The sequence below is a fragment of the Rhinoraja longicauda genome, chromosome 1 (genome assembly GCF_053455715.1).
Source record: "Rhinoraja longicauda isolate Sanriku21f chromosome 1, sRhiLon1.1, whole genome shotgun sequence".
Classification (NCBI taxonomy): Eukaryota; Metazoa; Chordata; class Chondrichthyes; order Rajiformes; family Arhynchobatidae; genus Rhinoraja; species Rhinoraja longicauda.
The window spans coordinates 85,071,840-85,085,804 of record NC_135953.1 but is presented as its reverse complement, the minus strand read 5'-3'; the positions used below and the strand labels follow the sequence as shown (position 1 = coordinate 85,085,804).

The following is a 13,965-nucleotide window of genomic DNA, read 5'->3' as shown; positions in this document are numbered from 1 at the left end:
TGTTTTTTCAAAGTGCCACCCATTCTTACTCCCAGGCAAGAGAGAATTTTAATTACAGACTAAATAGATAGCCATATCAAGCCTTCTATTCTTAAAGAAACACAAACTGTACATACTGTGCCACTTTTTGGAAGTAGCCAGGCGGTGGGATTATCTGACCTCCGCAACTCTGCATGGATTCAGCAATAAATGCAGCCATCTGCATAAAATAAGATGATATGAAAACCACACATCTCCAGCTTTCAATTTATAAAAAGGAAGCGGGTGTTTGGTAATTCAATCAGAAGCCAGGGGATAGAATGCTTCATCAGTTTGAGTCATAATATATATAAAAAATGAAAAAGGCTTTGACAATCTTCAGCAAACTCTAGTCACTTACAGGACCATTTGTAAAAAGAAAATGTCATCAACAAATTTGCAGTCCCCAGGGTTGAAATCCAACAGATTCCTGTTACTTTCAAGACATCAGTTAATGGTTCCAAGTAAAATTTCATTGTGTGCTGCTTCAACAAAGTTGTTAATCGGCTTAGTTTATCATATTGGAATTTCAACCCTAGACTGGTTAGGCACACGTTACCACAAAGGGAAATATTTATTATTTGTCAAAAACATTATGTGCAACCTGTTTCATTTGACGCTCCTTGGCAGAATCCATCCTGGCACATTGTACACGATCACATTCCAAATTCAGATAAACTCCCAACTCCTCTGTCTGTATTTGTTATCAAATACCAGGCAAAAGGTTTAGAGTTCCATAGCAGATGGTCCTCCTGGAAATAAACCACGTCTCTGGCCTTGATCAGGTAGTTAGTGAGTAACAGAGCATACTGGTGTTTCACGCACATTAGTGCACACCAGAGATGCTACTGACACACGTAGAATTAGTCGTTACTCTCTCTGTGGCTGAACAACTTCCTGGTTACCTGTTAAAGTAACCAACAAAAGGGGAAAAAGAAGAGAGAAAAAAAAAACTATCCATTAGTAAAGAAAGATATATAGTCACAATCTACCTAACCTTTGGAAGGACAGTGGGGACAAGTGATTTGGTGCGGCTGGGAGATATCCAATAAAATTACTCATTGTGTAAAGAAAACATCTGGAGCAATCAAAATTTTCGCATCGTGGTCAATTCAATTGGCAAAACATTGACTGCCACAAATCACTTGCCTCATGATTAAATACAATTAGTGTATCAAGTTATCAAACAAAAATTTCCTCAGAGTTTCTCCTGATCTGCAGTGGGAAGTGCAATGTGGGAAATGGGAACTTCGCTGGGAAGTGTGACTGAAATCCAAGGAGCAACTCTGAGGTAATTTCAAAACACAAATCAACAGCATTGGTCACCTCATCACAACCAATTATTTTATCCACATTTCAAAGTTCATGAATCAGAGTTTTGGAATGTCATTGTCCTGGCTTCAGTGTTGTCAAAGCCGCACTAGGAAGAAACTGGCCTGAGAGTTACAATGCATCATATGGCAGTGTCGTATTTAGTACAAAGCCTACAGCGATTAATCTCTAGTCTTTGCCATTATTTTGAAGGCTCATGTAAAACTTTTGCCAAACCATTTGGGGAGGGGGAATGAGAAAAATCATCCCATCCCACCACCCACTTCCTCCTCCTTTTCCATCATTTTCCAATATGCAATGGGAATACTCCAGTTTCATCTCTCCTTTCAATGCTGAGCATGAACCTTCAAAATACTATAATGGAGCTTGACATAGAGTAGAGATCCCTTGACTGACAAACTCATAAAAAGAGCTTCCATCATGACACTTGCTTTCATCCATTTCTACATTAATTGAAGTTGATGCTGCTCAAGTAACCTTATCAGTGTTAAATTAAGGACGATTTTGTATTTGACTAAAATATTCATTTTAGTTTGATCCAAGACCTCATGGCTAAAAGACACAGATTTAATGAAACATTGATGTATTGGCACTAAATGCAGCAAATTTGCATCCTTAAAATCTTATCACAAGCTTAATTCATCTGTCCCCTTTACTGCGTTTTCCTCTGCAGTAATTTTTAAATTAAAAATTTAAAAGATATGTTCAACTGACTCTTCACTTTCTCACACTCTCAAATCGGTTTAAAATTAACATCAGATGGCACAAAACAATGCACGGATAAATACTCTTGCAAAAAAAATTAAAGAAGTAAATCTGTACAAATTATATATTCTGTATCAATGCCATCAAAAGCAGGCTGGTAGCTATAAAAAAAGAGACAGATTTTTAAATCTCTTTCACTCCAGGCAATGTTGAATTCTGCTGTAGAAAATAGATAGATACTGTTAATGTTACCATAGCAGAAATAATTTTGTTTGACTGGCTACAAACCTTGCGTCCTTTCTTTCTGGCCTCTTGAATCAGTACATTGACTTCACCTGCATAGGCTGAGGCTGGATCAGGATGGTCCTCCCTGTACTTCCCTCTGTAAACATCTGGAGAGGGTGCCTAAGGGAGAATAGGCACAAATTCCCTTTACTAATCCAAGTGCAGGAAAATCTAAAAAATTAAAGTGTTTTGGCATCCAATCTTTTAACAATATTAACAGTAATATGGCTGTTAGATCTGTTTTCAGTGGATTTTAGCTGAAAGGAAATAAATAACCTTTTGGTGGACATTTGTGTTAGCTTTGGCTCATTAAAAAAAATCCTTTGAAAAAGTGTTGGTTAATGTACCAGCATAAGGACTTAATGGCAGGAAGCCCCCCCCCCCCCCCCCCCCCCCCCCCCCCACACTCATTCACCAGCCACCTCCCAATCCAGGATCATGCTCCATGTGTAAACCTGTGGAGTCATAATCTGGCGTGAGCCTATTTTCCTTCACATTTCAGTCGGCTGAAAATAAAACGCAAGCTGGTCTACGAGTTTCCTTCTGCTCAGTGCAGATACACTGAAACTAAATGCGGCACCACAGTTGCTGTAACTACTACAGGAAATCCGCAGTAAAAGAGAAATGCTATATAGTATATCTCTGTTCTAGACTATAACCCTGAGGGTATCTGCCAAGCCTCTAAGCCTCCCCAGCTCCTGTTGTAAAGCCAGATGTGATTGCCCACATCCACAGTGAATTATGTGTTATTGCTCTTTTTGTTTGCTAACACATCTGCAACAGCTGGAATGTTAAACTATTACCAATACTTACAACGTGTACAAATTCCTTCTGACTTTCTGCATGAAGCTCGTGGAATTTGTAGGGACTAATGTCAATCAAAGATGTTACGTGTCCATGGTAAGCACTGCGTGGGGAGTGAAAGAAACCAAAGTTCAACCCAAGTATCCATCATTTCAATACTCAGATCTGTACCTGCACCAATGTTCCATGTAAAGGAGTCTCACACACAATTTTCAGAATACCAAATATTTTGATGTTCACCAATAATGGAGTTGGCTCCTTAATTCCAGATGCATTCATCTCCTTGAACATAACCTCTGCAACTTCTATTGTGGAATTTGAACTCGTCTCCAGATCAATAATCCAGACATCTGAGTAAATTAACTAATATGCTGCTTAACCGTCATTGTTTTGTCACCACTTGAACACATGGCAGATTTCTCCTCTGTTTTATTGCCTGACTTCTGGAAGTATGGGAAGTCTAGGAAACTAGGCAAAAAGTTGCTCTTCCAGATTTCCTTTCACTTCTGTCAGTTTTGGTATTATATGCTGAACGTGAATGGGAATAACAAAACCAACCTGTTAAAGACTGGTGATGCACTGAGCCAGCGATTACTTCGCAAGCACAATGCCAACACTTAATTCAATTGACACCAACATATTACCATCAATTAGGCTTGCTGATGATTAGCAAGATCTCTTTTAAATAATCAAACCTGCCCCAACAGCACTTCCAAGTAGGATTGTTTAAGCAATGATGTGCTCTAGGATGTGTGTTACCTCACTGGTTTCAACTAAATTTGCATTTCAGTAGCGAGTTTGCTGAACTGCAGTTGAAAATGTAATATGTGCCACACTAGGAGAGTTCAGTCAGGGCACTTGCAACTTGCATGTACGTAGCCTCTGTAGGGAACTGCTCCCAGGTGTTTCACTGGTGTCATATCAAACAAAACAAGTACATTGAATAAAGAGATCTCCCTATACCTCTCAGAAGATAGACAGAAAAAGCTGGAGTAACTCAGTGGGACATCTGGAGAAAAGGAATGGGTGACGTTTCGGGTCAAGACCCTTCTTCAGACTGGTTAGGAATAAGGGAAACGAGAGATACAGGCGGTGATGTGGAGAGATAAAGAACAATGAACGAATGAATCCCTATACTTCTCAATCCTTTTCCTCCTTTGGGGAGAGACCTCCAGAGTTGGACTTGGTCGTTGTGATAATGATCACCATTGGTGCAACAAGATTAATGAAGTGCAAGGGCCCAAAATTGAGGGCTATGGACATTCAGCATGAGCTTTTATAACGTTTAATATTACACAAGCTTCACGGTAAAGACAAAGCTCCCCAATAGAATACTCTCAGTATCATCTTGCCAAGTACTGCCGGTTTCAGAGATCTACAGAGATACTTGGTAAAAGCTAAACATTTGCAGAGAGAAAAGAGACCAGGAACTATTAACAGATTACAATTATGCAAACCTCCTTTAATGAAGATGCCCAAATTCATAACAAGGAGAATTATAGATTATAATAGGCTGCATATCAATCCAGGTGTAGGAAAGAACTGCAGATGCTGGTTTAAACCGAAGATAGACATAAAAAGCTGGAGTAACTCTTCAGTCTGAAGAAGGGTCTAAACCCGAAACGTCACCCATTCCTTTTCTCCATAGATGCTGCCTGTCCCACTGAGTTACTCCAGCTTTTTGTGTCAATCCAGGCCTCGAGGCAGGGAATTCTATTCAGATCACTCTGTTATTAAGTAATTCTAAACTCCAGAATTAAAGGCCTTTCAGTGCTTTCTCCAATTCCTACTACTTACTGCTCGAGGGTGATGATATCATGGTGACCAGTATACTGGCGAGCCAATCGAAGAGCAAGGTCATTAGCTTCAGAGCTGTTAAAAAAAAACACACGCACACACACACACACACAGCATCAGAAGAGTAGATACGGCAAGTGTACAATAGTGATCTGACAACACAATACTAGAAACAAAGAAAATAGTTGCAGGAGTAGGCCATTTGGCCCTTCGAGCTAGCACCATCATTCAATATGATCATGGCTGATCATCCAAAATTAGTACTCTGTTCCTGCTTTTCCCCCCATATCCCTTTATTCCGGTAGCCCTAAGAGCTAACTAAATTTAACTCTCTTTTGAAAATCTCCAGCGAATTGGCCTCCACTGCCTTCTGTGGCAGAGAATTTCAGATTCCACAACTTCCCAACTCTCTGGGTGACAAAACTACTCATGTGTTGCCCCATTATACTGCCAAGATTATGGTCACCAAAAGGACAACATGTAGTGGGGTTTCCTGGAAATATTCAAGTTTGATTATACACTGGAGGAACAGGAATCAGCATGTTCTGACAAAAGGTCTTCAACCTGAAAGATTAACTCTCGGTTTACATCTCCACAGATACTGCCTGACCTGCATTCTGCAATTTTATTAGAGGGTGTGTTAAATGCCAACTTCATTTTATTTTGAGTAAACGCCCTTATCTTTATGATTGCATATGGTTTGTGAGAAAAAGAACCATAAAGCTGATTGAACAAAATATAATATATTAAAGCTGTACAGTACATCTTTTAACATGTTTGAAAACATTGATGAGCTTGATTTACTTGCTTTATTGTAAGGAAATCCAAACTTGTCAAACTTCTATTTATTGAGCTGGTTTCCTTTCCTTTTGATTAGCAGTACAAATCAAGGGCATCATTCCAACCTGTTTTCTTTGGTATCACCCTCCCTCCCCCTCCTTGAGTTTACTAATGCTGCTGCACAATCTTTTGCAGAGGACACATCAATCAATGACAATCAGAGGTATTGCAAGAACGGAAGTTGCAGCCAATATAATTTATATGCATTATTGAGGAAGTAGAAACTCTATATGGTTATGTCTGTGTGAGTGCTTGTGTTTTTAAATTGCAAAATAAAATGTAATTTTAACTTAAATGTTCAGGAAAGGACAATGGATTCTGGCATTACCAATAATGTACAGAACCTGAGGATAAATAAATCATCTTAATATATACTGCCTCAAATTGCTTGTAAGCAAACATCTATTATTATTGTCTTTCACCTCGACAAATATTCCCTTCAATATTACGCAACTAAACAGGAGTTTGAACCATGATACACCATTCAGAACAAAACAAAGAAATATGTATTTATGGAAGAATGACGAGAATAGAGATTGTACTTTTAGAATCTAATGAAGAGGGAGATACACTGGATAGACATTACCCTGAATTGACAAAGTAGCAAACAGATAGTTGAGGCGGAAGGGTCTCACTGAGTTCCTTGGCGTACTGTACCAGATTGTCATGTAGAAATCGTGCGTTAGTGTTCAGCAGTTCCATCTGCTTGATAGCAGCTTGCACCACAGTTGGATGGCAATGCCCCACTAAAACAAAGAATAAAAGCCTATTCAAATACAAAAACAACTTAATCAAACCACAAAAAGTGAAATTCCACTTCGGTACAAAAAAAGCCGGAATGTCTAATAGTGTTTGTGAACGCCCACTTGCGATTGAAGTTACAGGAATCCAGTGCTAGATTTGTCAACATTTCATTAATTATGCCATTTTCTAAACCTCTCTTGCTTTGCGATCAAAAAAGCAAAAAAATTTTTGCTGTGCAGCTTTCCCTGAGAGAGTATTTCACTTAACAAATCTTTGCTACAATGAAGGATTTTATTTTATTTAATCTGCCGCTACATTGAACAGTGGAGTAAGTATTTGCAGACTGCCTTTCAAACACAGGTCTTTAACCCATGGTTTTGTTTGTAGAAAAAATTGTGCTGGTACACACCTTTGATATGTATGTGTGTCATGCGGCTGGAAAACAAAATAATGACATTTAACTTCATAGAGGTTCGGTTTAGTTTAGAGATAGTGTGGAAACAGGCCCTTTGGCCCACCGACCAGCGATCCCTGCACACTAACACTATCCTACACACACTAGGGACAATTTACACATACCAAGCCAATTAACCTACAAACCTATACATCTTTGGAGTGTGGGAGGAAACCAAAGTTCTCGGAGAAAACCCACCCGGTCACGTGGAGAACGTACAAACTCTGCACAGACAGCACCCGTAGTCGGGAAGCGCTGTAAGGCAGCAACTCTACCGCTGTGCCACCCTAATTAGTCGGTGCCAATCATAGTCGTATATGCACCAATATGATGCACCATATTAGTATATACCATGACCAAAAAATAGTCTAACACTTTATAGTCTTTTTAATTAGATTAATGAGAAGAATCTGAAATAAATAAGCAATTTGAAAATGGGCAAATCCTCTCTTGAGCACCTGGACTTTTTCACCTACCAATAATGGCCTTTCAATGAATAGTGTGTAAACTTCAGCTTGTACATCTCAGTTTGCTAAAAGATGCCAGTTTGCTTTTGATTTGCTGCATCTTTACTGAGAGACTGATAAGCTTTAAATTTCTTTACTCATCATCCCAGGCAACTGGTGACCGACTCCCTGCGAAAGTTGAGGGTTTACTGTACCTTGCACCATAAATCTCTTTGCAATGTGAAAGACTGGGTCAGAATCCAATCCCTTTGGGAGAGGAGTATAGTTAACAACACTGTTTTGTTTACCTGAAAAAATCTACCACACCGAGCTTCAAAAATCCCAAAAGTAAACAGGTTGCATTGTTCCACATCCCATGCAAAGATGATAAAAGATAATCTATATCAATACAAAGTGCTGCTTTCCCCTTCTGGTAATTGACTCTGCATGTTACAGTCACAACATGTTGCAACTCCTGCTTTTATATACTGAGTCATCGATTCAAAACCAGTTCTGAGCTGAAAGAGTATTCATTTTATCTCATTGAATTTTAAACTAAGTTCTCAGCACTGAACTGGAGATCATGTCTCAATATTATAGTGTTGCAATATATAGAGTTTCAGATAAAGGTGCCATACCATGAGCTACGTTGTTAATGCAGTCCAAATACTTCTTGTTATTCTCATCATACATATACTGGCCCTGGGCACGGATTATCTTGAGTGGGTCCTTTGCAAAGAACACCTTGCATGATGGCCTGAATAACAAAAAGAAGGCGTCAAGAGTTGAACCGCTGCCAGTGTTTTGAAAAAAAGAAAAGATCAGTGTGAACATGTAACACAAGAGAGGCTTTTCCTGGTAGGTATTGTGGAGTCCCCAAGAAGAAAAACAACTCGTTAAATCAAACAGTTATGCAACTGTGTTTCCAAGAATTTGAATTAATCAAGGCCAAGTTGCAGCTATTTCAATAGGAGTCTTACTAGTAAGTTAGAGCATTAAGCACTGCATGGGAATTATTATTATCACAGTGACGTGACAGAAAGGTGGAAAGGGCCAACAACTTATCATTTTAGTACATAGAATCTTCGGGCTTAACAGGGGGATTAAAAGAGGCAGCATTGCAATACTGATTAGCAAATCCATTACCCTTGTAATGAGGGAGAATACCCTAAATCTTTAAGAGGTCATATGGTAAAGTTTAGGAATAAAAGGGATTGATCACTCTGCTAGTGGTATACTACAAGTCTCCTAAAAGTCCTTAGGAGGCACGGTAGGATCAAAGTGCAGCATGGAGCCAGGTAGGTGAGTTCTTCTATGAATACTAATCTGGGCTCACAAAGGATAAGGGCATTTTAGCTGTGGAATTCATGGAGGAGGGTGACAGCCAAATTTTGGAATATGTCATCATTAAAAAGGAGGTATTAAATGTCTTAGTGGGATTGAAGGGGTTAAATGCGCAGGGCCTGATGCATCCTCGGCTGCTTTGGGGCCCTGAGAGAGAATTTTTAATCTTTGCTGGCAGCAGATGAGATGCCAAATGGCTGGAGAGGAGACACAGGGATCATCAAGGATGTTCTGCCAGGAAAATGCTATTGAGGCCCATGTAAGGCAGCAGCTCTGCCAGCTGCACCACGATGCTGAGAGAGGGCAAAAGGAGATGTTTAAATTACAGAAGTCAAAAGGAGTGTATAATGAGAGAAACCAAGTCCGAATGTGTAAATTATTTAAGTCCAAATAGCAGAGTGTGGTGGTGGGGTTGGTAGTGGGATGGACATGTGATGAATTTGGCAAACTGAAGATAGCCCGAGTGAAAAATCACACATGAGCGGAAATGTGGGCCAGTGGGCCCTGCAGAATAAATAGCTCCTCAGAACACATTATTGCTGCATGCATCAAGGTGACAAATCTTTGAATTTGTAGCACCACTCACGGGGAGATCAGACCTACGACGCAGGACTGCTGGCATGGGTGCCAGAGTCAAGTAACATTTATTCCAAGGTAATAAATAATTCAATTTTAATTTATTCCAAATCTAACAAGGGATCTTCAACCTGAAACATTAGCTCTGCTTCTTTTCCCACCTATTAGTATTTCCAGCATTTTTTGGTTTTATTCCAGATTACCAGCATCTGAAGTATTTTTGATTTTCATTTTGTCTAATTGCTCCATTGCAAATTGATGAATAATAAACAACACACCAACCAGTTGTAAAGTCAGTGGGAATTGTAATGCTATTATCTGCCAGCTGCAGCCGAGGAAATTTAGTGACGAGACTTCAAATCTGTTCAACCATATTTATGTTGTCTTGCACTTTAACAATTGCGAGGTGTCTCTTAAGTTTAGAAGTTATACAAAGATGCAAAGATTAATGTTATTTTGAACTGAAGGGAAATTGAAGATTTGATCTCCCACCAAGCTCATCTGCTGGGAAGCATCACTGAGTCAGAGAGCTTTGTAGCACAGCAACAGGCCCTTTGACTCAACCCGACCATGCCAACCAAGTTGTCCAACCAAGCTAGCCCCACTTGCCTGAGTCTGGCTCATATCCTTCCGAGTCTTTCTTATCCACGTATCTACCCAATTCTCTGAACTGTTGTAATTGTACCTGCCTCGCCCACTTCCTCTGTCAGATCGTTCCACATCTACACTGACTGGAAAAACCTGCTCCTCAGGTCCTTTTTATTGTTTCCACGTATTTGCTCTCGCTGGCAGTCTGTTTGTCCTTTGTCCTTTTTGTTTGTGTGTTGGTGGTGGGGTGTTTTGTTTTGGTTGTGTATGTGGGGGGGGGGGGGGGGGGGGGGGTGGGTGGGGGAAATCTTTCTTCTTTTTTTTAGGTCTCTTCCGCGGGGCCTTCCATCGCCCGGCGCGGCTCGGCCGCGGGACTGAACAGCGCCCGGTGCGGCTCGGCCGCGGGGCCTTCCATCGCCCGGTGCGGCGGCGGGACACCATTCTGCTTTAGTTAAACATTTTGTTCAAGATGGCCGCGCCGTTGTGTTTGGCTGCCTGCCACTGTATGTTTCTTTTTTTTTTCCTAATCAGATGTGCAGCACTTTGGTCAACGTGGGTTGTTTTTAAATGTGCTATACAAATAAAATGGACTTGACTTGACTTGACTTGTTCTCATCAGAAACACATAACTTGAAGAAACATGTTGTATACAGAATGAGGGGGGTGCCTCTAACTAAATAAAGTAACCAAACTAAATAATAAGACTGAGGGAAGAATCTGTAAATGCCCAGACCTAATTTTTAATGCACAGTTATCTCCAAAGAGATAAATGTTGGACTTTCAATCTTCACTTCCTCAGAAAACAGATGCTAAAAAGGAAGCTAACAGTGCATAGGTGATCAGCGTGCATCGGTGCCAGAAATGCTGTGCGTAATTTCATGTATAAATTAGGATTTTAAAACCAATCCAAAATCATATACTAAATGAATACTTAATGTTGTGTGGTGTGTATTTTCACTGATCTCCTCGACATGCTTTAATATTTCGTTCTTGCTCCCAAGATGGTCTAGATTACCGGGTGGTGCAAGAGAGTCTGGATGTTGGTTACCTCCTGGCTGGGTACTCTGTACCTACTAGTGTGTAATCTGAGTACCACCCTCTACCTTCTCACTGTCACCCGAACAATCAGAAGAACTTGAAGAGTCATCAGTGTCTTCCTTCTTCTCATTGCTCTCCCTGGGCAAAGCAAAGGGCTACCTGAGCCAAAAGAACAACTCCTACCTTGGGAACAGACAGTATGCCTTTCTGAAATTCCACAACTGAGCAGAGGGGAACTTCAGACAAATTTAGTCTCATCTCCCACATCTGGGAAGAGGACCTCACATTGATCACTTTCAAGCAGGAAGAGGCACCAGATTCCATTGAACACCACCCTGGTGTCTATCACAGGGAAAACCATGGCATGCATCCTTTTCCCAGTGTCTCAAGAGCTGAGCCTTTGAAACTCCTTGTGGATTCTGTCCATCGAGAGACACCTTGACCATGTGACAGCTTCAACCCGGTAAATGGTACCAACCATTATACATGACAATATATGTCCATATGTCTTAAAAGACACAGACAGATAGATGGATGGGTAAAGTTTAGAGGAATATGGGCCAAATACAGGCATATGGGGCTAGCTGAGGTAGGACATCTTGATCAGCATGGAAGAATTAGACCGAAGGCCCTGTTCCTGTGCTGCATGAATCTGTAATTTTTAACCTCTGAAATCCTCTCACTGCGTCAATTGAACCGTGGAGTGTCATTCTCAAATTTAACCATCCTCAGAAAGTTGTTCCTCTCCTATATCTGTCACATGAAGGTTTGCAAATTGTAACCTTAACCCACGACTCAATCTCAGTGCAGACCTGTGTCAATCAAGGTTGCTTTATTGCCACAACTTTACTCAGTCTTTCTTGCTGCAAACTTGCACCCCACCTCCGACAAACGTCCTGCTGAGGTGAGAGCTAATACACAAAACAAATAGGAACTGTTCAATGTACATCGCCACCCTTTCAAAACCAATGTCATTCTAACTGCCGTCATCAGGCTGCAATGTGCAAAACATGCAAAAATACAGCACTGGAACATGATATCTGTGCCAAACCTGATGCCAAATTAAACATGGAACCTATCTGCGTATGCACATATTTGGAGGGCAAACATAAAGATACTGTCAAACGTACAGTGACACATACGAGAGAGTGGGCTAATGATCTGCAAACTAAGGAGCGAACAAGAGACTGCAGACGCTGGAATCTTGAGCTAAATACAAAGTGCACCAGTGTATCAGGTGGATCTGTAGAGGGAATGGACAGGCCATGAAGAATGGTCCCAACCCAAAACATCGTTTGTCCATTCCCCCCCACAGATGCTGCCTAACCCACTGATTGCTCCAGCACTTTGTGACCGGTAAACTAAAGATCCCACCACTGCCCTTGGAACAATATTACCCTCCAAAAACAAAGGCCATGATAAGTTCCTGCGGCAAAGGCAGACTTTGATGATGAAATTCACCACTGCGCAACATTGCCCAAGTGAGGGAAAACGCATGGTCCACTCAGCAACAGTGACCTGTTCCCTCCTGCACATCTCAACGTCATCAAAGTCATAGACTACCTACAGCCAATATCTCAAAGCCCTGCAGAGACACATTTCCAGTGACCCACTCCCTCCTGTGCACCTCAAGGTACTAGCCCACTTACAGCAGATATTTCAAGGCACTTGAGAGACAGCACCACCGCTATCTTTGCAAAGTGCCCCAAATGCATTGGCAGCCCAGATGAAAAGTCCGCCGTCGTGGTCAGGCCACTTCGTTCCCACGGCCCAGAATCCAGAAAACAGACGCTCTGATCGCTGCCACGGCAGCAGGTTAACAGATGCGCAGAGGATTCAGGTGTGTTCCCAAAGCCTTATAAAACAAAACGCGGCATCCCCATGGGAATCTCTGGTCCACGACGGCGACTGAGAATGGCAAAGGAGCACCCGAGAGTTCAACCAGAACCAAAACTCCGTTCAGTGGGAATAGGGTGTAAAAGGCAGGAGAAAAGCAAGCAAGCCCCCTTAGCCTCAGCAATCCCCTCGGAGGTGGTGGAAACAAGTAGCCGTCCACGCCAAGGGTCCGGGCAGCCGCTGCCAGGCTCAGGTCCATGTGCATTCATTCCACCCGGACCCTGCCGGACTCATTCACACTCATACCCCTGCTCCAGGTGCATTGATAACCCCCCCCCCCTCTCTCTCCCTCCCCTCCCCGGTCCCCCGCTGCCCAGCTCACTCACTCACCCGATGTGCCTCTGCCTCAGCTCCAGGGTCCGCACTTTGCTGAAGAGCTCGGAGCCCATCGCGCCGGTTCTGTCGCTGCTGCTGCACCGGATCAGTGCGTTCACCGCGCTCTTTCTCTCTCTGTCTCTCTCTCTGTCTGTCTCTCTGTCTGTCTCTCTGCCTCTCTCTGCCTCTCTCTGTCTCTCCTGCCTCGCCTCGCCCTCTATACTCTACCAGAAACAGCCCATCACGTGTCGGACACCGGCTCCCAACCGCAGGCAGGGCTGCCGCCGCTCCCGGTGCCTCCCTGCGTCCCGCCCTCGCTGCGTGCGATGTTGCGGACTCTCCCCGCCCCCCTCGCCCCGGTGGACCTGGAACAAACACTGTCCAGCAAGCACAGAAAGTTTATCAAGCTGACCGAGGGTTTGAAAATAAAAGGTGACACAAGGCACTGCAGAAGACACAACATGCTACAGTAACTCAGTGGGTCCGGCACCATCTGCGGAGGGCATGGCATGGCATGGGTCGGCGACGACCCGGGACCAGGCCCTTCTTCAGACACAGCTGGTATCCGTCAAGGAGAGAAAGCGGCATTGACGATTCCTGGTGCAGAAACCTGAGCTCGGTGCAGGATGTCGTGGCCCCGCACCTGCAACCTCCAGGTGTGAACACCTGCAATCTCCACGCCCCACCACAGGCCAGGCCAGCCCCCACCCACCCCTTTCCTCTTCCACTGCCTCGTCCTCACTCCCCCCTCATCAATCCCACAATTTCCTCCAACTTGTTTAG

The 13,965-nt window shown here is 42.6% G+C and overlaps 1 protein-coding gene across 2 annotated transcripts in view; it reads right to left on the bottom strand.

Moving 5' to 3' along the window:
* Positions 1-13,511, bottom strand: part of etnppl (ethanolamine-phosphate phospho-lyase) — a 34,749-nt gene extending 21,238 nt beyond the window's left edge. Inside the window, exons 1-7 of one of the 2 annotated variants that reach the window (XM_078401397.1) lie at positions 13,198-13,511; positions 8,064-8,182; positions 6,368-6,527; positions 4,942-5,016; positions 3,154-3,247; positions 2,344-2,460; positions 117-199 (exon numbers count right to left, since the gene is read on the bottom strand). In XM_078401397.1, the coding sequence (XP_078257523.1) occupies positions 117-199; positions 2,344-2,460; positions 3,154-3,247; positions 4,942-5,016; positions 6,368-6,527; positions 8,064-8,182; positions 13,198-13,256 (707 nt within the window). In that variant the 5' untranslated portion in view covers positions 13,257-13,511. The remainder of the gene's footprint in view (positions 1-116; positions 200-2,343; positions 2,461-3,153; positions 3,248-4,941; positions 5,017-6,367; positions 6,528-8,063; positions 8,183-13,197) is intronic. The other variant, XM_078401389.1, reaches the window with a different exon arrangement.
* Between the last annotated feature and the right edge of the window lie 454 nt (positions 13,512-13,965).